At 31.4% G+C, this 25,643-nt stretch overlaps 1 protein-coding gene across 1 annotated transcript; it reads right to left on the minus strand.

Annotated features, from left to right (window-relative positions):
* Positions 1 to 356: 356 nt before the first annotated feature.
* LOC139099471 (cytochrome P450 4c3-like) lies at positions 357 to 16,627 on the minus strand. The gene is made up of 11 exons (XM_070651941.1): positions 16,220 to 16,627; positions 14,960 to 14,992; positions 6,413 to 6,528; positions 4,648 to 4,764; positions 4,415 to 4,574; positions 3,300 to 3,369; positions 2,816 to 3,188; positions 2,539 to 2,745; positions 1,890 to 1,932; positions 1,724 to 1,744; positions 357 to 1,225 (listed from the first exon to the last, which is right to left on the minus strand). The coding sequence occupies exons 1-11, from the start codon at positions 16,413 to 16,415 to the stop codon at positions 906 to 908; spliced, it is 1,656 nt and encodes a 551-aa protein (XP_070508042.1). The 5' UTR covers positions 16,416 to 16,627; the 3' UTR covers positions 357 to 905.
* Between the last annotated feature and the right edge of the window lie 9,016 nt (positions 16,628 to 25,643).

Here is a 25,643-nt window from a genome sequence, read left to right on the forward strand (position 1 = left end):
TTGCCTTAAAAATAATATAAAATACACAAATACCATACATACAAATTAAAAATGTGCATAAATATGATGAAAAATCACATATCATATTCTTCTTTAAGCATAAAGTATAGATAATTTTTATAGAGACATGTGTTTCCTACTTTATGGATGTTGCACATCAAGGGTTCATATGGAATAATTTGGATATTAGTTTTAATGTCCCGAGTAGCACGTACTGTACTCGAGTGGACAAAAAAACGTAAGGACCAGTCGTTAACTACTTAATAACTTAAGTTATAACATGTTATTGTCCACTCTGGGTAGTCACTAGGTCACTGCCACGTATCATGTTGACGACAAGACATGTAGAAGCTCTGTCGGCAACATGACGGCTGTTCATCATGGTTCAATACGCCGAAAAACTAAAATTTGCCTATTGAGCTGTTCGGTTTTGATGCTGACAAGTCTAAAACAAGAAGAAATCTCGAAATTCGGAATTTTTAAGGATTAGTCCAAAAAGTCTCGTATTTCAAAGCCTTGTCAGCAAGTAATTTATACCAAAACCAATGACTTATTATCCATTTCATGCCAAAACATATCAACTACCTAAAATCATTATTTTTATGGAATGTGCCACAACCATAAAGTCAAAAACACACTTATTATAGAACTAATATACTGGAATACATCATTTTGGACTTCATCTTCTACTTAACAATCTCATTTCCATCCTTATCGAGTCTTTTGAGTAACGAACTTCCTTAACAAAAACACTCCGATGACAACTGATAGACATTATATCATCACATTCGTACCTGTATTAAATTCCAATATTTCTATCAGGTCTATGCTACTCAAAAAAATCATGTCCATCAGTCGAAGCAAAATGTGAATAATAAATGCATGAATATGGATAAATTTTTAATCTATTCTCTCTTAGTAATTTTAATCCTAAGTCCATCTTTTGGACGTAGAATAAGTTCACCCATTAATGTCAAATCTTCTCGTCTGTCTACGGCCTCTATTCTATACTTCCTCAATACAGCTGATATAATTGCTTTCTCCTCTAAAATTGCAAACTTTTGTCCGATACAATTACGTGGACCTGCTGAGAATGGAATGTACGCAAATGGATGTCGACCAATACAATTTTCTGGCAGGAAACGATCTGGATCGAAGCGATCTGGATTTTTGTAAATTTCTGGACGACGATGAAGCATGTATGTGACTATTAAAGCTGTTGTGCCTATAAATATTGGGAGAATTAGATAAAGTTAAGGAATAAGGAGGAAATTGGATGAATAAGTTTGAATAATGCACAAGAGCATTAAAGATGTAAGTTATTTTGATGAATATTATGCTTATCAGCTGGTAGTTTGGACGGAACATGTCTAATGGGGTGTTCTGTCATGCTTTTGTGAATGTGCACTTGATTAAAGTCATTGACAGGCTTGATACACCAAAAATAGCATCCAAATATTTACAAGGAAGTTCCACATCATTGGAATCGCTTGCCACAATTGATATCAATAACAAAAATCTACTGCTAATCATATTATGTCCAATATTTGCATAAATTTTTAGCAGCTATCCACTAAATGAAATCAACAAACAGACGCCTTGACAAAATATCTTGCAGATTCATACCAAAAATGTGCTAAAAAGTTAGGAAGTTTGCTAATGCTCTTGTGGATTTCTTCTTAAAAGATTAGCCAAATTAGCATTTTTGGTAGTCGACACTTACCAGCAGGAACGATGTAGTTATCTGTCGATTAGAAAAAATTAAGTTAAGCAAGTTCTTTTTTTGTTCATATTTAATTTAATTAACTGTTTGGCTCTAGTTAATTATCACTGACGCATTTTGCAGACACGTGGTAAGCCATACAGCTAATTAACAAAATATATCTCACCTATTTTAATATCTTCTTTCAAATGCCGGCCAATCATTGGAACCTAAAAAATGAATTTTTAATCATCATCAAATGTCAGTGACTTTAAAGGTTGTGGCTGATTTCTCCGGTACTGGTATGGTACGGTACAGTAAAGCACGGCATGGTACGGTATGACATAGTGCGGTACAGTACAGTATGATATGGTGCATTACGGTACGGCATGGTGTAATACGGTACCGCATGACACGATATGACACGGTACGGTACGGCAATACATAGTACATTACGTTACGGTAAGACATAGTACAGTACGGTACGACATGTTACGGTACGGTATGACATGTTTCGGTACGGTATGGTATGGAGTAATACGGTACGGCATTGTAAGGTACAACATAGTGCGATATGATATTGGTACACCAATGGTACGGTATAAGAGCACAAGTAGTACCGGAAAATAATACCAAATTGGTGCATATATACCGTACCTATACGGTGCCAATGGTGTACCACTCCCATCGTACCACTATACCGTACCACCCGTGCATCATTGGTTCACCACCGGCATACAATTGGTGTGGTGTATGGAGACCACTTTCCCATACCGGTATATACCTATACCGTACCAGTACAAGTACCCGAGAAATCACCCCCTTGTTCAACTTACACTAGGATATAGTCTCAATGCTTCTTTAATACAACATTCCAAATATTTCATCTCATGTAGTTCACTCATAGTTGGTGCACGATCTCTATCGCCGCACATAATTGTGTCAATTTCTTGGAAAACTTTTTCTTGAATTTTTGGATTTCCACCTAATAGAAGTAAACTCCACGAGACAGCAGCCGATGTTGTGTCGTGACCTTCAAACATCTATGAAAAAAATTAAAATTTACGCATTTTTGGACTGAGTCGCTAATTGAATGTGCTAATTAAGCCTTACAAATGTATCAACTTCCTCACGTATGTCTTCATCTGTCAAATGTGCACCCTTTTGAGCATCTGAGGCTGTTATCAATAAATCCAAAAATGCAAGTCTCTTCTTCTTGCCAAAGTTGTCTTCCTCCATGTAAAGTTTGCCAAGTTGGTTGCCATTTTCATCAATTTTTGTGTTATTGTTGTTGCTATTGACAGTGTTGTTGTTGTTAAGTCGTTCAGATCTGATCATGTCTCGTTTTTCTCTAATAACTTTGTAGCTGAATCCGTGTAGAATCTTGATGCACTCTTGATGCCTTTGGTAGTCAGCTGTAAAACGGAAAATTGTGTCTGAATGAAGCCAGAACTTTGTTTGACGATTGAGGATGATTGAGCCGATTCTAAAATAGTCATGGAATTAATTAATAAGGAATTGCTTTATTGGAAGCAGAACTTGAAGTCGACTTGAAGAAGTCACCTTTGAGTTCTGGACTTTGAAGTCATTTACTTACTCATAAACTGCTTTAACATATTCCGAGTCTTTGTTTCCCTGGGCATTTACCTGCTGTCCCATTGCCGTTTCTAAAATATGTCATAAAACATAGACTAATCATATGCTGCAGGAAGTGAATCATTAAAATTTTAAATCGTGAAATTCGCAAAAACAAAACAATCTTCAAGGTTCGACATGTGTTCCGTCTATTGATTATGAATTTAATTGATGATTTTCTGATAAGGATCCAGTTGTAAACCTACTCATGTGACTTTTGGCAGGTTTTTGGATTTTAATGGCTCTAAGCAAGATTCTCATTCGCAGAATCAAAATATCGCGATAAATTAGCATAAAATTCACTGTTTATCAGCACAATATGCTTATATACTGCGAAATCATCGTGATTAAAACAAAGTTGATATTTGGCAGTCATTAGCATTTATAATAAGGTATATAAAATAGTAAGATTGCCAAAACATAGCGCGAATTGAATTGACCGATAGATTTATTCAGATAGGTTCAAGATCTTTGGTAAATATACTCAATATTAGCATATATTATCATGCTTAAGCAGCATTGAATATTGAATGCGAAATGGACGAGGAAGTGGAACATTCGAGAGGAAAATTGTGACAAATTTCAAATTTCGCCTTCAAAATAGATGTCAGGTGTCCATTTAGTCTTCCTTGTCTATAAATTTCGAAGAATTCTTCGAAATCTCGGTCTTGGTCCTAGTCTTGAGGTTTTAATCAACCAGAAAGGAAGCGGAGCTCTAACGACTATATTTTGTTGGTCAAGAAAGCACCAAGTAGTCACCAAGTATGCATCAAGTGTCCTTAGCTTCATAATAAAGCTGCAGTCAACCTGCGTGTCTAATGTGTCTTTAGTCATATCTTTAGATTCCACAATTGGATGTCAGTCAGAGTGGGCAAGACTTTGCCAATGTTTGGGCAAAAGACGCTTCCATATTGAAGTCCTGTCCAAGTCCTGTCAACTCTGATACCAACTACTGCTGGATAAACCCTTCTAAGTGAACAGCATCACATAATCACTTTGACAATCATTAAAACTCAAGTCGAGACTCAAGAAAAGTTTCATAATTATCACAAATTTGCTGTAATCAGCCAAACTTACCACAAACAATATCCAATGTACACAACGTCACATATGGAAAAACATTAAATGAATCCCGATCAATCTCCTTTTCCAATTTCTTGACTAACACTGAACTTTGTTCATTGAAAATATCCATAAAATCCTCTAAAATCTTAAAGTGGAAAGCTGGTGTCAAAATCTATGATGGATATAAAGGAAAAGAAGAAAATGTCAATGAAAAAGAAAATAAGTGGGATTTATGTTGGATTTACCTTTCGTCTGGAATGCCATTTTTGTCCGAAACTCGTTAAAAGTCCTGTACCCAACCATGGCTGTAGATAAGTATAATCGTCACTTTTGTCGATGTGCTTTGGACTACTCAAAATCGGCTAGAAATGAATGGATAAATAAAAAGTGTCAGTTTGGTGATCATGAAAAGTTTTTTCGAGGTTGAAATAAAATGGAAGTGTTAATCAATTGATAAATGTATAATGTGCTCCATATGGATGTTTCTAGAGATATGTGAACCAAAATATTGACAATTAATCTGTTTTAATTGTGTGATATTTTGGATATGATCAAATATGCCGACTAACTAGATTTAACTTTCATTGTCTTTTTCCATTCGACCGATACGATCAAAATTGTACCCGGTATGCAATTCATAGAATTTGCCGTCATTTGTCATTTGCTGCGATGCATAGTTTGGACAACACAGCTGTACCGGAATAGCACAAGTTGGGAAATTGATCCAAAATCTGGTGCTAAGCCGACCTAGAGTGAATCTTCGTCATCTGATCAGAGTCGAGTCACTCTAGACTCTAGACCAGATTTTAAATCGATTAACCAATTGGTGCTGTTCGGGGAAACCAGTGTTGTAGAAATGCGGCACATGTTAAATGGACACAAATAGCATAAACTGGATGTTGAGTACGGTTTCGATATCGGTGCCATACCACTAATCAGAGCTCAATTTTAGCTTCAATTTTAGACTAGTAAAGAAAATTTGGAAATCGTAGTAATCAAAAAATTCAAAATTCAAGATCAGTTTTTCATCAATTTAATTTCAAAACAGTTATTTGACAGACCATGAGCTTCAACAGACCTACTTATTATCAAATTTCACAACATAAGTGAGTAAAGTGCGCAATAAAACTCTAAACAATAGAAAAAAATATCACCAGCTCCATTAATTTAAATAGTAATCACATTTTGCATATCCAAATATTTTTACTCATCTGCTTACTTTAGAGTTTAAAATTTTGAGTATAAAAAATAAGAAGTTTGTCATTGAATTAAATTATCCTAAATGAATTAATTAACAATTACGCAGTCGAAATTGGATTAGCATAATTAACAATGCATATAAACATTGAAGCTCCTTCATGTGTTTACATAAACATTAAAGATTTATAGAGCAATGAAAGCGAGAGTTTCATTTTGAAGTGAGGTAGGTAATAAGAGTAGCGAAAGAAGCTCAAAACAGAGACGAAAAAAACAGTGGAGAAGAAAGTGTAAAGCAGGAAAGAAAAAGATACAAGAAGTGATATTTAGTCTTGAAATGCTGACATTGACCCAATGCCATGTCGTGTGTTTTGAATTAAAATGAGATGAATAACTGTTGTGTAATTTATTATTTATTAGCTTGTAGATGCGTAAATAATATGGAAAATATTGTTGAATTTTATTGATTTTTACATCGTTTCAAATTTAACGGTTTTTTGGAATTTGAATAATTTTTTTGCAAAGAATGGAAAAATTTTCTCCACTTCGAAAAGTTTTTCTTGAATAAATCGCTTGAATTTAGCTTTAAATTGACGAAAATAGATTCATGTTATAGAAAAACGTGGCAAAATACAAATTCTATCAATAAAATTCCTTTTCTACACATTTTAACCAAATTATACAATAAATTAGAATAAAAACACAGCAGGCCATCACATTTTCATATTCTAAATCACATTTTCACATTCTAAATTCCCTAAAATCAACTATAACTATGACATTTACCCCAAAAAATGCAAATCTATACTATACCTCAACACATTCCGGTTTTGATATCATTACATATGGTGTTCCAAACAGCCATCCTTTATTCAATCCTTGCTTTCGTCCAAACAATTGTCTCAGTCCCGTAAGTCGACTAAATACTTCTACATAGAGATATTGTTTCATATTTTTTAGTGACATAAATTAAATTTAGTGAATTTACAAACATTTTAGAGACGTGATGTAAGATAAAAACAAGTTAGTTACAATTTTTTCTCATGCGTCAATAGTACCTAACATAAAAATGTCATAAAAATGAGTTAAAGTTAGTGTTAAAGATGATAAAAATAGCCCGAAAAATTTCACAAGTACTTTTGTGACAATTGTTAATTAAAATAACTTTAAGTTCCTCGTCATTCATTTGACTGTAACTACCTTTTGTGTGTTAATTGAAATCTTTTGAGTAATCAGCTCTATATTAAGCAATAAGCATTATTTTATTTGTCACCAACGAGAGTTTTGAGACAATTTTTACTTAAATATTTTAGCACGTCTTGTTATGATGACTTCAAAACAATTGCGAGACATGATCTGTAAGAGATTTCTCGTGTCTATTTATCATGTCTTCTGTGTGGACATGATTCATGGCTTTAAGATTAGATTATCTTGTATTGATATTTGACGACATTTGCTTCTTATTTTTTTGCGAATATGTCGGTCAATAGTTAAATATTATAGTGGCATCAAAGCAATCTGTAGTCCAAGGCATTGATACTGAATCTAATCTGGATGAGATTTCTTTTGTTTGGATGAAATATTGTATTGTTCTGGACGAAAGTTTGCCTTTGTATCGGATGAAATTGTTTTAAGTGTCAATGCCTTGCTGCTGCCTCAAAGTCAGTCAAATGGACATTGTTTTGCTGGAGGCAGATTTACATAAGATCATCAAAAAGTTACTGAACATATCCGACAAATCAACTATTGTTAATCTTAAAGCAGATCATCTATCACCTATGTCCTCATTATGCATGCATTGTCTATTATCTCAACTTAAGATATAAATCTGAGTGGATAAAAATACGTCATATATAGTTTATGACCATTTGATGCATAGTTCTGACGAATTTTGTACATTTGGGTATAGATCTTGATTTAGAGCCATATGGCTGTCAAATAGATTCAGTTTCCACTTGTATACCTAGTAATGCGTTATGTGCCAAATACCTCAAAATTGCACCCAAAAAGGGGGAAAAAGCTCCGAAAATTAGACATAACCTGGGATGTAACCTTGGATCTTTGTCCAGTCGTAAGGCTGATACTCTACCATTTGGATAATTGATGCCATTTCGACACCAAGAGACTATTAGCGGAAACTTAAAAGCTTCTTAATTTGTGTCATATTGATGCTTTCAGAAGTAGATAATACATCCATATCTGATTTCCTTAACCAACCTGACCACCTCAACGTCAGGACACTCAATACATTTCCACCGACATGTCCATCAATACAATCAATATCCACAACAGATCTGAACAAAGTAATCATCATTTTGTGGTGGACTTTTTTTTTGCCAGCCACAATAAAGAATTAAATTTAAGTGCTAAAAAATTTAAGCAAACCATCAATCAAATTGTTAATGCAGTTAGTATCAATCGAAAAAATGTTAATCAATACATAAAATTTTCATTAATTTTTTTTTTGTTTTATATGCTTTTGACATCCTTTTTATCATGTACATGTGTGCGTACGTATGTGTATTTGTGTTAATTAAATTATCAATATTTAATTACCTCTGCCATGATATGATTATAAATGATAATCCACGGCTTATCACCATTCCAACCTCTCATAATCCCTTCGTCATGATTAAATACTCTTTCACATCCACAAAGCCGTGCAAATAATTCTAAATAATGATGGAACAAAAAATTTTTTGTGTCTCGTTTTGTTTTGCTTGATGTGCTCTTGTTTTTTAAAGGTGTTAAGGATTGAATAAGCAGATATATGAATTTGGATGAGATGATTACTGATCTTGGTCATCGTTCTGACTCTGTAGATTGATTTTGAATTGGATTCGACTCCTTAAAAATCAATTTATGTCCTAATTCTTTTAATTTGATTTATGGATTAACAGTCAATTAAATTAAGGCATAAAAAATAATTGTCAAAATATTGAAATATAAATTAATAATCAATATTTGATGCTCCTTATGGTCAAAATCTCGACCAGAGGTTGGCAACCATTTATTTTTCGCGACAGACTTTAGTGGCTAGCCTCGACCGGATCCGCTCAAGACATACATACGATTCTTAGCATTTCCTAAAATTACTGACGATATACAAGTTGCCTACTACTGCTCTAAAGCATATTCTTTGACTAGTAGGGTGTTCTACGCAATATTACTTTTGGAGTACCAGGACTCAATATTGGAGTGGATATCGTATCTGACAGGATTATTAGAGCTAGACTTCTTATTAAATGTTAGAAACTAACAATTCTTCAATGATATGCTGCCATTGATAACAAGGACTTCACAGAAAAGGAAGTTTTAAGACCTTGAACGAATCCTCAAAATTAGAAATCCATAAGTTTCTACAGACTTCTTAATAGTTGAAATCTTTGTTGAGGCACAATCTTCGTCTGCATAAAAAACAAAACAACCTGATTCTGAAGGATATTTAAGTAGAATGATCTTTAGACATGCTAATTTGACTGTAAATATCAATTTTTTTATGCGAATATGCAAATTATGCAGCTTTTTTGCCTTTCAAATCAAGAATATAAAAAATGTTTGCCAAATCTTTTTGTATTTTAATAAGCTCAATCTGACGTTCATTGAGGACTTAATAGAAACTCATTAGAATCGATAGCATAATCAAAAAGATTAAAAAGTAGCGAAAAACGTGACAAACGAGTTTTGCGAACTTGGCGAATTTTAATCAGCGGCAAACTTTTTTTTATTAATTTATCTTTGTTGTCGGAATTAAGTCAAACGAGAGAGAAAATTGCATTTATCAATTATTTATGATCCATCGAAAACAATTACAGATAGTTGTGTGATTTTATTGTGATGAATGTACAAATTTACTGTATTTGTGGTGATGTCACATGTGTAGTTTGTGTATAAATATAATAATATAACAGTTACAGAAGACATAATGGTAATTATACGTTATTTATTGCTGTTTATGGTGCATTTGCAGGTAAATTAGTTAAAGTTTTTAACGGTTATTGAAAATTTAAATTTTAACGGCTTTCAAAAATTCAAATTTTGTCAAAATTTTTAAAAATATTTTAATTTTTGCTGTTTATGGCGCATTTTCAGTTAAATTAGTTATCATCGAATAACGTTTCTTTAAAATTCAAATTTTAACGGTTTTCAAAAATTCAAATTTTGTCAAAAATTCCAAAAATTATTTTTATTTACATTTTCAAACACACAAAGACTTGCCGTGTACCTTAAAAATTTCAAGCTAATAAAAATATTTCTGATAACAACGCATAACTCTTTTTTCTGCCGTGCAATGCCTTCAAGTACAACAACAACAAAATATTCTCACATCAAAGTCGACACCGACTTTTGAAAAAAGGTTAATTTTGTTATTTTTGGCTCCCTTTATCAGCTAGAAATGACGGCTTTATGATGATAAATGTGATTGAAAATCACGATTTGTAAAAGCAGAGAATTTTTTAGTTGAATGAATGAATTAGAATGATAAAAATAATATTATGTGCGCATTCAACGGCTTTAATTGAAGGCATTCTCAATTGATTGTATTAATTTTGTAATTTAAATTATTTATCTCGACTTCTTTTATACAGTTAATTGATTAAATGAGGTAATATATGCAATTATTACAAGTGCAATTAACAGTAACTTTATTCAGTGCAGTAATGGAAGCAGATTTCATTGCGGAAATGACTTTTTTCTTCACTTATGATTGTGAAATTAATTTATTGAGCTTATGACATGAGTGATGATGATCATCATCTTGTTAAGAGTTAAATTAATATGATTTATAGTGATTAATTTGAAGACATACCTAATTGAACTGATTTGAAGTAAAATTCAGGATTTTCAATTGTGATCTTTGATGTAAAATGCTAAATTTGAATAAAACCCAAAGAATTAACTTGACTTTTCTTACTTTCTAAACTCTAGCCTTTATATCTGGCTATAACTAATTAAATTCAAGATTTTTAATATCTTACTTGCTTTACAAACACACAAAACTGCAAATTTCCCGATCAAATCTAAACACTTTTGAAATTCGTCGACAATAATTCAAATTCTACAAAAACCGTTAAATTTCAAATAATTTTAATCCATTTAAATTAATTTCTTTAATTGATCAATAAATGATTCATATAATTGATCCACGACCAAGACAATTTATTAAAGAATCATTCTGTCAAAATAACATTAAATCTCTCAAAACAAACACATTTTGCATCCTTAATTAATGCTCAAAAACTTGATCATCCAAGATTCTTTAAATATCTTTTTCACTTTTTGCTCTTAGCAACATTTGCACGTATCAGTAAAATATTTCTGGATTTGACATTGAAAGAAAGAATTTGATAATGAAAAATTCTCTGCAAAATATATTTTTAAACCAGTTTGAATATTACCGGAAGACACAATCTTCCGAAAGACAATTTTATTTATCTGCAGAACTTTTTGGAATTAGTGCTTTGCTAAAAGCAAGATTAAAATGATTTATTTTGATCATTTAAAATTGAGCAGATTTTAAAGTTGAATAAGAATCAGCGTGTGATTAACGTCTGATGAAAGTATATTTTTTGAGTCATAGGGACTGGAATCACGACTCAAAGCTTTTCTTTTTAGGTCGCTGACGATAAATTCAAAAGAGTGTTTCGGATCCCACTATAAACTATATGCCAACTAGGTACAGAGTAGGTTTTTCAAAAGTCTCGATTTCGACGACCTCTTGAGGCTTAGACAAGATTTCAAGAAAATTCTTCAAAGTTTCGGTAACGACAATTATGAAGACCGAGACTCGGAAGTCTTGGTCTCGTTCTCGAGAATCTTTAATGAAGAAGTCTGGCTCAGCACACATTAAGCATTCATTAGGAGGTAATGAAATGGTTTATAGATTCTGATAACTTTTACTTTGGTCAGGGTATTAACCTAAGCTGAAAACTTGACAGTATCGGTGGTATTTTTATGAAATACTGCGATATTTAGCGGTATTTGTATTAATTTGGCTGTATTAGTTTTCCGGTCTAGGTCTTGGCAATGAAAATCTGATTAAAATAAGTCACAAAGTCGTGCATCAGCTAGATATTTATATATTTATGCTTGATAGTACAATAAATTCCTTCCTTTTGATTAAGATTAGTAAACTATTCAAAATTCAGTAGCAGAATCTCATCAGACATGATAATAAAATGTTAAGACTACATAACAAGTTACATTTTATTTAAATTTCTAATAAGCTTCAAACCCTTTACTTGATTCATAATCGAGTGACTACGCAGGAATGCGAAAATCAGTCTTTATTTAAAAAAAACAGGTTTGATTCCAAAATAAAATTAATGAAAATCAAAATTAAATTCTGGAAATATTCAGCACCAAGTTTAGGAATCAATGATAAGGGCATCACGTGTAACAACAAAGATCATTGACACATAAATCTCAAATTTTTATTGAAACGCTCAACCGTGAATTCAATAATCTCATGTATTATATTTGAAACCTTTATCAATTGATAGCTTTATACTGAACTATCAAATTTTATTTCAAAACTGGTTTAGGGGTTTTCCTTTAAATTCTCAAAAAAATATTGTTGTGGCAGTTCCTTTATCTTCATATATACTTAATGCTAAAAACGTGCATTGCCATAAGTTCATTGAACTCTAAAACTTTCTCACTTTTCAAATTAGCAATTCCAGTTTTGAATCTAAAAAGATCTCGAAAGAACAGCCAAAAATTCATAAAAACCATGCGGCATACGAGTCTTCTGTTTTTGTTGTTTTTGTTTAAATCTTCATCGCGGCATCAAAAACTGATGACATTGAGATCGATCACCAGTTTTGTGACAATGATCAATATCAAAGTCATTATCACTTCCACCTTTTATCTGTGGTATGTTGAATGAAAAAAGATGTTTAGGGTTTGTCAAAATGAATCAATTGATGAATTTAAGATGTATTTTTGAAGATTTGACTGATTTAAAGGCAAAAGGGTGTGAAACTAATCAAAAAATGAGCAAAATTGAGCAAATCTGAGCAAGAAATTGAGCAAAACTGAGCAATACTGAGCATAAAATTGAGCAAAACTGAGCAATATTGAGCAAAAAATTGTCAAAATTTATTAAAATTGATACAATTCTGAACTACATGAATGAAGAAGGTTCCGTCAATGGTCTATTGGTACTTAATAGAAGCCATCTCTATTTGGCAGCATTGCACAAGAAGATAGCTTAATTTAATGCTAAAAGAATTTGATCGGAGCTTTAAAAGGTCAGTGGTACAGCGTTCTTTAATTATGTCGCTCGGGAATTCTTTGATCACCATCCCATCCTTAGTCAAAAGCTCTGATCTTGAAGAATGTAAATCATTTGCCATCCAATAGGCAAATTACAGGATTTCACACAATTTCATTAATCAATCTCATTTAAACTTCCAAAATTCACTTGCCATATCCATTATTTCAACAAAATCACTTGATCTCTAATTATGGACCACACGGCAGTAACTACAGTAATTTAATTAATATCAATCAGTAACAAGTACTTATGTCAAATTTGTATAATGCCTTAATAGCCATGTGTAATTGCAGTCAAAATTAATGAATTCAAAATATTGATATCAACACGTCAACAAAATTTGTAGATTGTCATGCCAATTACTGATATTTTTTTTTGCACATTCGAGGAATTTTTATTGACAAAGCAAAACGAAGGAATTGAAAAAATTATGGACAAGACTTTGAACTTGCTCATGTTAAGGTATTGCATATTTTCACATGTTATTTACGTCAGTTGTCTTCAAATATTCAATGAAAAGCATAAAGGTATTGGATGTTAATCCAAAATACAGACATTTAAGGCTAACTGCCCTCAGAATTCTGATCATATATGATTAATTATTTAATATAAATTACGAAATATTTAAAACAATTGAAATTTTTGACATCACTGCTTAGCCTATTGTTATTGGGAAATGCTGACAGCCTCAAAACTACTTTTTCGTTAGCACTGATTAATTCCAGAAAATATAAGACACGTAAACAATTAGCAGTATGTGGAATATGTTGAAAAATCCGGTAATTTCATTAACATGAACTTATGAATTTTATTTATTTATTGAAAAAACCTGTAAAGGTCGGTCAGAGATGGAAATTAATTAGATTAACTTTTTGAAAAATGATATTTTTTTATGTTTAGGGCATTTAATGAATGACATTGTGTAGCGGTAGGAGGAAATTTTGTGACACATTTGTATCTGATTGAATTTTTTAGATCTGTTGATCTGTTTAGGCATTTTTAGAGGCAAGACTCATTGTCAACTGTACATTTGTCAATTTTACTTTAATATATTATAATATTGAGTTCATTTTCAATCTGATTAATAGTTTAAAACATATTAAAAACTCCACAACATATCCAAATCTCCAGACTACCTTGACATTCATCCCAATCATAAAATCATTAATACCGGTTCTAATTTATTGAGCTGCTTGTAATATTACATCGTTTTCTGATGTAACTGACCTTTCCCATGTCAATATTTTGGATGTTATTCAATTTACAGTAACATAGTTATGTAATTGTATAACTGGAGAGGTTTAACACAATTAATGTGATTAATGAAATCACTTTTAAATTGATTTTCTTATTCACAATGATGTTTATTCTTCGGAGTTTAAAAACTGATTGATTTTTTTAAGAAAAGGGTTTAAAACTATGAAATGTATGAACTTATATGAAATTTGAATTTCAAATGACCGTTAAAACACTAGAACAGTTATATTTTAATAAATATGATCTTCCATTTAATTCTCAGAAACAATTCACAGATATTCAGCCTAAATATAATCATTGCACATCATAAACTTAAATCATTCCACAATGTCACGAGCATCATAATATTCATGATTAGTCAGAGAAGCTATTTTTATGTCGCATAAATTCTCCAAAAAAAAAAAATTCTCACGGAAATGTTTTGAGCATGAGAGTAAGTCTCATGCAGACGTAGCATCCAAATCCAAACTTAGTAGACAGAACAGCTGTTATCATACGTGGATGTATGTCTTTTATTGTTATTATTTTACTGTTGTCCACGATGAAAAACTAGTTATGTATATGCGAAATAAAGCATGACAAAAGGTAGACGCAAAATCACCATGTTTTTCGTGAGTCAGTACGTAACATACGAAGATGCGAGTAATCATCTCATTTTTTATGTATAAATATTTTTAAAAATATAAAATATAAAGCCAACACCAGATGAACCGGAATTGTAAAGCAGAAATTTTTTTTTTCAAGTTCTAAAATGTTTTATCACTAATTTTTCATTAAGGATGGAATATATTATTTTGAGTTTTTGTATTTTTAGCTTAAGTTACCGTCATGCTCAACATTTATCTCAATTGCGTTTCCTGAAAAGATAGAAAAAGATGAGAAAATTAATGATTTATTGTCTGGATTTTGAAAATTTTTGAATTATTTTCTATTTGACATTTAGAATTAAGAAAAAGATCTCGAAAAAAACTTTTAAAGAATTGATTTCGAAAAACTAGATCCATTGCAAATATGAATTTTTATGAGAGAAATATTCCGGAATATTTCAAATACCATTAAGAATAGTAAAATGAAGCTTAACTTAAATTGCAATTAATTGCATATTCTAAAATAATCGTCCAAATTATTTTCAAGTTCATTGACTTTTTAGCTTTTAAGATAATATTCAAGCTTTCTTATAAATGTTTATTTCCATGCTTTTTGTTTTCAAAAGAGAAGCTTAATTTGCATTTTAATAGTTGATCTTAGAGTTCAACATTCGATTTTGAAGTTCAAAATTTGATCTTAAAGTTCTAAATTTGAATTTAAAAGTCAATATTTGATCTAAAGCTTCAATATTTTGATCAAAAAGTTCAATAATTGAACTAAACGGTCAATATTTAATCTTAAAGTTCAATACTTGATCTTATAGATCAATGATTGATCTTAAAATTCAAAAACTTTATCAAAATTTCTAATCTTTTTGCTACAATCGAGCTATAATATTTGCTAACGTTTCCTCAAACCTCGAAGTTGATATGAATTTTCTATCCTCAGATCCTTGAGTTTTCTACTCTATAAAACAAGATATAACTAGCTAAAGACAAGCTAATGTCCTTAATCATGTTTCCTGAAGTCCAAAACCAGAAGTCAGATAAGATTATTTATGGATCATTCGACTAAAGTCCACTCGACCTCACATTAAATTTAAATGATATCTGATATTTATCAAATGCTGTTCTGCATTCAAATTCAAATATCAAATTCAAATCAGAAATTTTTTATGATTGCAAGGATTTCCTTCAGATAAACCACCAAGAGATGCAACTTGCACAGCATTTTCTTTTCCTGAATAATTTCAAGGAAATTGAATATTTTAACTCGATATCCAAAATATGATTTTTTCCAATTTTTAAATATTTTCACGGCCCGAGTAACACAATGTAGTTTCTAAGGAGCTGCTAGATCGCCAAGTTAACGACAAGACTTGAATATACCCTGACGATCAAGTGACGGCTGATTTATGGTAAAATATTAATTTTTCCGCAAAATTTTGTTCGAGAGTCTTCTACAAATTTTTCAAATCCACTAAATTCAATCCTTACCAATTAATGGAAGTGCTGGTGGTCCAGGAATTTTATTAATCAATCTGACCATTCGTGCACGTTTACGATTATAATTGATAATCCACGACACTATCATAATTATTACTGCCAATGTAACTGGCGAAATAGAGAAAAATATCTTCTCATAATATCGCATTATCAAGCTATGATCAATGTATGCTACTTTTTCTATCATTTTGATATTTTTTTCTAGTTCTGTTTATCACAATTTTCACTTTTTAAGAATTTTTTATGTATTTTTTAAAATTTAAATTTTAATTGCCACTAAAAAAAAGAAGTCACTCCAAATGTGATATTTTATTATTTCACAGCACCATCCGATCGTTCTTGTCCGAGCGAGCGACAATCGAAAAATGTCTTGTGTCTTCAACTTTATTTTTCTGTCTATCGAAGCTTGTTTTTCTTTTAACAAATTTTACGAGTGAGCAAAAAAAAGAAAAAAAGAATTGAGCTTCTTACGTTATTGTTAACCGGAGACCTTCACGCTCGCTCTGATTGCTGATGCTGCTTATAACATTTTCTTTCCTTTTCTAACAATCTCTGACTTTTTTTGAGGGATATTTCTATTATCAGATTTTTTTTGGGAGTAAATTACTCTTTTTTCTTCTTCTTACGGTATCTAGCTTAAAATTCACACATATTTTGGCGATCATATAAAGTCACGTACACACGATCGTGTCTGGTTTTTCGCCTAAATTTTTTGGGGGTTTGAGAAAATTTTTTCGTTTAAGATTAGCATAAATTGAGAAATCTTTTGAGTGACGAGAATTAGAATTTTGAGACTGGATAGAAATGGTTGGAGATTTTTCTCATTCTCAGAGATTACAGCATTTGATGTATATAGGGACTGTTAACAAATGGTATTGTCATTCTATAGGTGTGAAAGCGATCAATCTCAGTTTGAGATCAGTTTTGATGAGATCGACATTCATGAACGTATTGAGAGAAGTCTTGGGGCCAATCCCATTTTTTAGCACAAATTTCATACCTACGTCCATCATTTAATCCTTGATCTGCTATCACTGTATGAAAGGGGAGGGTATATGATGGTATTATACGTATATGTTTTGACCGTGTGCCGTCAGATTTTTTTGGAAATGCCATAAACCGCATGCTGAATTCGATCATGGCCTATCACCATGGTGTGCAGTTTGAATAGCACTTCTATCAATATGCATTCCGTGACTACTTTAGTTCAGTCTCACTTTTAATTCTTAGTATTGCGTTTGACATTGATATTAATATTTGAAAATCGGTAGTCAGTGATAGATAGAGCCAGACCCTTGTTTATATCCTAATCATAAACGTCATTTGTTAATGATCACTAATTAATGTAATAATAATAATTAGATCATTAACATTATTTAATCTTATATGCATTTAAATCAAGTAAATTAACTTTCAGTTACACATTCAATAAATATATAAGTCTCAAATATCAAACAATATTCGCGGATCATCAAAAAAAATATTTTAGGTACGAAAAAAGTATCATTTTTGCTGATTCATATTTGCTATAAAATATTGGTTCATTGAGCTTTTGTAAATTCTATATTGAGAATTTATTTTATTCTGACTAGTTTCATTTTGACACATTCCGTTTTTCAACAAGGAATTTATGCTAATTTATTGTTATTTTATTCTGGAAAAATATGTACGTGCGTTTTGGATTTGAAAAATTTATGGAATTACTATTTAAATGATCATCATGGAGATCGACTCCTTAATTTTGATGTAAATAATTAAAGGTTTTGAATTAGTTAAACTATAAATTGGGGTGTGTCCAATTGGAAAAGATGAATAATAGCAGATTAAAGTTGTCATTATTCAAATCAGACACTATATAAAGATCACGTAGGCTTCACCTCAGACGGTTCTTGTTCCGAACATAATGTGTTTTGTAATTCTAGTTAGATGTAAATGTAATTAAGAACTCTTTACAGATTTATGCAATTTATTCACATTGTTGTTTATTCTTTGAAGTTCAAAAACAGACTGAACTATGCAAAATAAATATTATTCAAATCTCAATTGAACGTTAATACAATGTGCCTTACTATTATCTGACAAGTAGACTGTAAATTGTAAAATAATTCTTATTTGATTGACGATTCTTTAACTGTTTAACAGCTTCCTCATTTTCTTCATGAATTATAGTCATTACATATAAGATCAAGTTTTAATGAGGCACGCATTATTGCAAAGAATTTCGATTTATTCTTACAATTAAAGTACTTCTCTTCCTTGAGATGATTAAATTGCAATTTTTGAGAAATGGTTATGAGATATACAAAACGAAACAAGCTGTCTTCATAGTTTATTGTTGACATTTTTCATGTATAATAAATGACGATTTACATATATGACAATCATGTAAGAAATAGAAATAGCGATGATCATTTCCCATATCAAAAGGAATTTGGCAAGATAACTATCAATAAATTTGCGTTTGATGTAAAACGTGTTGTTTGAAACTATCGATTATATAAGATGTAAAGTTTGGGAGTGTTTGCATTTTGCATGGGTCCCAAAGAGTTTTGGCTTTTGGGTAGCTCTGCCCAAAAGATCTGGAGCTGCAGATTTTGCATTTTGCAACTGATAATTTGCAGATCTAGTTACTAAAATAGACACAGTTGAATATTCATTTTCTTATCTGCTGATCCAATCTAAGCGTCAAAAAATGCTAATCATGCCATTTCTTATTTATTACATGCCGACAACCAGCAATTTTTACAAATACGCAATTTTGAATACATATTAATGATTAAATCAATAAAAATTTATGCAATAATTCGTCACATATGTCATAAAAAGACTTAATTTCTGCTGATGAACCATAGTTCCACGACATTTCCAAAACTATGCAAAATGTAAAACCGAAAATAGAAATTTCATCAAAACTGAATTTCGAAAATAATCAATAGACATCCCAAACGGCAAGCGATGATTTTTGGCAAATAAACTTTAATCAGGACAAATTAGCATAAAGCTATAACAAGAAACTCCATAAAATTCGATTTGATATTATGTAAGTCAACTAGTAACACAGATATCAAAATGCAGGTTAAATAATAAGAAGTTCCGATAAAAATATTGCAGATTCTGTTTTGGGAATTGTTTGTTGATGATGTCACATGGATATGACGGTGAAGTAGCACCTAGGTGGTCTTGGTAAAGGATTAGAGAGGTTAAATAATGAATCTCGGTGCGATCAAAACTCCTCCATAGTTCCATGACAATATTACTGCTGCTGCGACGTTTGATTTGGGTTGAATTCTATTAGATTTCAATACATCGATAAGAGCTGAGTAATGAGCACGGCAGCAAGAGCAGCATATAATTTCCATCCTATTAAAGATCAATCTTAACCTTATTCTACCCAATAAACATCATTTATCCACAACTTGCACTCATCAAACACCAAATAAAGAAACTAGAGCATCGCTATGCTGTGTATTATCACCTAACAAGTGTCTACATCCATATCAAGTCAATCATCACGAATAACTGTGTGATATACTAGAAATAGAACTGAAAAATAGGTCGAGTTATTGAGATTGGCATATTAAAGAGATTGAACATCACTGATTATGTTTAATCTAATTTCATGCAGACGCTCTGTCTTGAATTGCGATCGAAAACATTATGTGAACAGTCAGCAAACAAAAAGAACAAAAGAAAACAGACACAAAATTATGATAAAAAGGGGAAATAAAATTATTATTTTCAATTATGATGCGTATGCTTCCTGTCATGTTGAGTTTTCATTTCAATATTTCACAACAATCGAGAGAGAGTAAGTGCGAGAGAATCAGCATAAGATGGTAGGAAAATATTTTCATTTTCGTGATGATTCAATCTTCGTTTTTCGGGTGCTAAATGTTACGCAAAAAATGCTTTAAAATTTTTATTTCTGTTTTTGGATTCATAATTTGTTTGCTTTGGATTTAAGATGCGGCACGTGAGATTTTGACGACTGACATTTTTTTATGAATTTCTGTAATGGGGTTTGTTGGAATACAACAATAACGTATTATTTATATTCAAATTATATTGAACTAAGTTGTTTTCTCTCGGACATTACATTAGTGACAAGAATACAGCTAACACATTTTTTGTATAAAAATATATTTAAATTAAATAAAAAGACATAGAGTCTTTATTCATTAAGTTATCAAACAACAGGTTATGGGCCCAGAAGGCAAATCAAGACTTAAGTGGAGAATGGCCAAAGAAAGTGAGTTCAGTGAAAAAGTTTTTCAAAATAGAGTTTACAGAAATAAATTTAGTGAAAATCAACATACAGTGAAAAGTAAAGTGAAATCAAGTGAAATGTCGTGTTATAAAGTTAAGAATCAGAATCAAATTGCGGAATTGAATTCAGTATCAAGATCCAGTAAGTATGAAAGTAACAAATTTTGGATTTTAGATTCTGGCGCGAGTGTGCATATTTGTACAAATTTGGAATTTTTCTCAAATCTAAATCAAAAAATTAGAAACAATGCTAAATTAGCAAATGGACAAGAAGTTAGTTGTGATGGAATAGGAGAAGGAATTTTATATATAAAGTCAAAATGTGGAAATTTAGTGCAATTAAAATTAAGTAATGTGATGTATTTCAAAAGTAAAAATTTTTCAAACCTGATTTCAGTTCAGAATTTAGTTAAAGACAATGTTAAGGTTTTATTTGATAGTAAGGGTTGTACAATAAGTTATAAAGGTAAAGAATTTGGCACAGAATCAAGTTTTAGTGGACTTTCTATGATTCAAGATTTTAGTAAACAAATAGCAAAATTCGAAATTAATTTCATCCAGCAAAATTGCATACATGAATGGCACAGAATTCTAAGCCATAGAAATTTAAGTGATATTAAACAACTAAAGCGTAAAGGATTTAATTTTAAGAAATGCAAGTGTAGTGATCAATGTGAAGCATGCATACAAGGAAAAATATCAAGAAAAAGTTTTCCAAAACAAGCAAGTAAGGTTAATCAAAATCTAGATACAGTTGTAAGTGATGTTTGCGGTCCAATGCCAGTTCTTTCAATACACAGATTCAGATATATGATAACATTTACAGATATTTTCAGTGGATTTACAGAAATCAAGTTTTTAAGAGAAAAATCGGAAGTTCCAGATAAAGTCATTGAGTATATTGAAACAATCAAAGTCCAGTTTGACAGAAAACCCAAAATATTTAGATCTGATAGAGGAACGGAGTATACAAATGAAAGACTTCAGCAATATTTAAGACGTGAAGGAATTAGATTTCAATCAACGTGCGGATATTCACCAGAGCAAAATGGAATATCAGAAAGAAAGAATCGGACGTTGATGGAAGCTGCCAGAACAATGCTGATTGATTCAAAACTTCCACAAAATTTATGGCCAGAAGCAATCAATGAAGCAAATTATAATCTAAATCGAGTTGTAAGTAAAAATAATAAACTAAAGACACCTTTTGAAATCTTTTACAGCAAGCCTCAAGATAATGAAGATTTTCATGAATTTGGATGTGAAGTTTACATTTTCATACCAGAAATATTAAGACGAAAATTAGACGTTAAGGGAATCAAATGCAAGTATTTAGGACATGACAAACAAGCCAAAGGATATAGAGTTTATGATCCAGCATCAAGATGTGTGAAAATAAGTCGGGATGTGATATTCATTAAGAAAAATTCTAAAGCAAGTAATCAACAGGTCAGTGATCAAAGCATTTCAGACTGCAAGATTCAGAACAATATAGACAGTGACATTCAAACTTCCGTTAATCAGAATAACGAGTCAAATAAATTTCCAATTTATTTCGATGAAATAAATCCAGTTATTCCAAATCAAGTAAATGAAGATGAAGTTGAAATATTTCATGATGCAGAGGAAGAAATTCAAAATCCAGTTCAAGAACCAAATCCAGTAATTGAAATTCAAAATCAAAGACCAGTCAGAAGTAATGCGGGTAAATTACCAGCAAGATTTGCAGACTATGAAATAAATAGTATTCAACATTTAGAACCAAGAAGTTATAAGGAAGCGATTCAAAGTTCAGAGAAAGATAAATGGATTGAAGCAATGAATGAGGAAATCAAGTGTCTTAATGACAATAATACATGGGATTTAGTAAATTTACCTGAATCAAGACTTGCAGTTGGCTCCAAATGGGTTTTCAAGAAAAAGTTAGATGAAAATAATCAAGTCATAAGTTATAAAGCGCGTTTAGTCGCTCAAGGATTCAGTCAAAAGTATGGAACAGATTACGATGAAGTATTTGCTCCAGTAATTAGATCATCAACATTCAGATTATTTTTAGCAGTAAGTGCTAAAAGAAAATATATAATAAAACAATTCGATATCAAGTCAGCATTTCTAAATGGAGAACTTCAAGAAGAAATTTATTTAAAACAACCTCCAGGATATCAAGTTAATAATCAAGTTTACAGATTAAAGAAAAGTTTATACGGTCTAAAGCAAGCAGCAAGAGTTTGGAATTCAACTATACATCAAGCATTTATAGATAATAATTTTAAACAAAGTCAGATAGACAAATGTCTTTACATTAAACATTCAGATAATAAGTCATGCTTTATAATAATTCATGTTGATGACATTCTAATTGCAGGTTCAGATATAGATATAGTAAATCAAATCGAATCAAAATTAAGTATTAAGTTCCAAATCAAGGAGTTAGGTCACATTAAGTACTTCTTAGGTATTCAAATCAAGAAAGATCAGAATGGTGATTATTTTATTAATCAAGAATCTTATATTGATAAAATAACTGAAGAATCAAAATTAAGTGATGCAAAAGCATCAAAGTTCCCCTTAGATACAGGCTATTACAAACTTCAGAATTCGGATCCACTCCCAGATAATGAAGAATACAGAAAGTTAATTGGAATGCTTTTGTACGTAAGTACAAATTCAAGACCAGATATTTCATCAAGTGTTTCTATATTAAGTCAGAAAGTAAGCAAGCCAACTAGATTAGATTTAAATGAAGTTAAACGAGTAATTCGGTATTTAAGTTGCACAAAGAAATTAAGCTTAAGATTAAGTAACCAGAATTCAGATTCAGATTTACTCATGTATTCAGATGCTAATTGGGCAGAAGATAGAGTGGACAGAAAGTCAAACAGCGGTTTTATAGTTTTTGCTTTTGGTGGTACGATAAGTTGGGCATGTCGAAAACAGATATGCGTTTCGCTGTCGTCGACCGAAGCTGAATATGTTGCACTGTCTGAAGCGTGTCAGGAAATGATTTGGTTGCAAAGACTATCTCAAGATTTTAGTATCAATGTCCAGTATCCGGTTCAAATTTTAGCAGACAATCAGAGCGCAATTAAGATGATTGATAATCATAAATTCAGTAACAGCACTAAGCATATAGAAACGAGATATCATTTCATCAAGGACATCAAGGAGCAAGGACTAATTAAAGTTAATTACGTACCAGCAGAAGACAACGTTGCGGACATGTTAACCAAGGCTTTAGGAGGAATTAAAATCAAGGATCTAAGGACACGAGGAGGACTTACAGAACTGGAGCATGAGGCCAGCCAACCTCATTTAGGGTTATTGTTGAGGGGAGGTGTTGGAATACAACAATAACGTATTATTTATATTCAAATTATATTGAACTAAGTTGTTTTCTCTCGGACATTACATTAGTGACAAGAATACAGCTAACACATTTTTTGTATAAAAATATATTTAAATTAAATAAAAAGACATAGAGTCTTTATTCATTAAGTTATCAAACAACAGGGTTGTTTAATTACAATGTCTATATTGTATTTAAAATAGTTTGTTTACTCATTCTGCGATGCTGCAGCAACCAAAATTTGTGAGCCATGCAATTCAAACTTAGTAAATTATGTTTGGTTATGTAGTGTAAAGCCTCTAAATTGACCATTCTTCAATCCTGGGTTATTGTTGAGAAAAGCGATATCCTATGCTCTGTTGTACTGCATAGTATTATAACGTTCATTTGAGATTTGAATAATATTTATTGTACATAGTTGAAAACCCTTTTTGATGCAAAAGTTCAGTCTGTTTTTGAACTCCGAAGAATAAACATCATTGTGAATAAATAAAATTCATAAAAATTTCTTAATTACATGTACACCCACAGTTAAAAAACACAGCATTAGGCATTAGCCTGAATAGCACAAGGCGTCAAAAAAGACGAAATCCGTCTTTAGGTAGACGTCATGGCGTCGCTACGCAAATGCACGCCGCACTTTTTTCGATGTAGCATCAACGTGACGGCAACGCTGTGCTTTTCGGGTAGCATTCTGTCCATTTCAAGTTCCTTGAATATTTACCTAGATCTGTCACCATTTTGAATTGTTATGGACAAATTACTAAGGAAATAAATTCATGGAATTACAATAATTAAGATAGCATTATGTTAACCTACTGTGTGTTCCTTTTACATATGTAAAAACCAAAATTTATGTCTGAGAAAACTTAAATTAAAATGTAAACTTTTGATATCTATCAAAATTTAAATAATTTCACACGTCTAGTTTGTATAATTTCAACTTTTGTGAATAATTTAGCAATTTTTTATAAAATTTCACGGCTTTATTGGACTTTAAATTTATAAATTTACTCTTAATTATATACAAAATTTTGATAAAGTTATACATAGAAGCGTCAAAAAGGCAAATTTATTTAAATTTGACGGTTTTAAATTAAAAGATTTATGTAAAGTTTATTCATTGATCCAAAGTTTAGTTACCCCATGAGAAAATTGAGGATGATTTAAATTTTGTAAACGTTAGACTTGATCAAAGTCAAATAGTCATACGAAAATATATCAATATTGGGTATTTAAATATCTTCCTATGGAACAAGTCACAAATGATGTCCATCAAAAAATAGGATTTTCAATCCCATTCTACCCTTATGTACGCTAGAAGTGGCAAATATCTACAACAAAGCTCAATATATCAAAGGTTCCTAACAGGCATTTAGCAAGTTCACGTAAATGAGCGTGCTCATAGTCTCCCCAATCAACATAAATGAGCATTCTCAATTTTGTGGGCTTAATCATGAGCATGCTCCTTGTTTGTTCGGGGACAACACTGTTTCCTCAAAATTTCATTCCATCTTTAAATTTCCATGCCGTTCGCATGCGTCCCATGCGAATAAAATTTGAATAGTATTTTGCTACAGGCCAACAGATGTCGCTAGTAGTCACTATCATGTTAATATAAACCGTTAAATAATAGCAAAGCATATTCAATTTTGTTAATTCTTCACAAGGACAATAACGGATAGACGTCAAGGACTTCAAGCCATAAATACCAAAAATAAGCAAATTTCATCAAGGTTGTGCTATTGATGCAGTAAATGTCAAATGTTACTTCACAACAGCAATAAGAGTCAAAAAGCAATA

This window comes from Chironomus tepperi, unplaced genomic scaffold (assembly GCF_022539635.2).
Source record: "Chironomus tepperi strain 1889 unplaced genomic scaffold, CSIRO-AGI_Ctep_v1 contig_472, whole genome shotgun sequence".
NCBI classification, from domain to species: domain Eukaryota; kingdom Metazoa; phylum Arthropoda; class Insecta; order Diptera; family Chironomidae; genus Chironomus; species Chironomus tepperi.

Bases quoted from the DNA above. Each gene is read 5' to 3' on its own strand.
- LOC139099471 (XM_070651941.1), bottom strand. From the start codon at position 16,415: ATGATAGAAAAAGTAGCATACATTGATCATAGCTTGATAATGCGATAT. The intron at 14,993-16,219 runs GTAAGGATTGAA...CTATCTTTTCAG, and splicing joins ACCAGCACTTCCATTAATTG to GAAACGCAATTGAGATAAAT. The intron at 1,745-1,889 runs GTGAGATATATT...TCTAATCGACAG, and splicing joins GAAAGAAGATATTAAAATAG to ATAACTACATCGTTCCTGCT.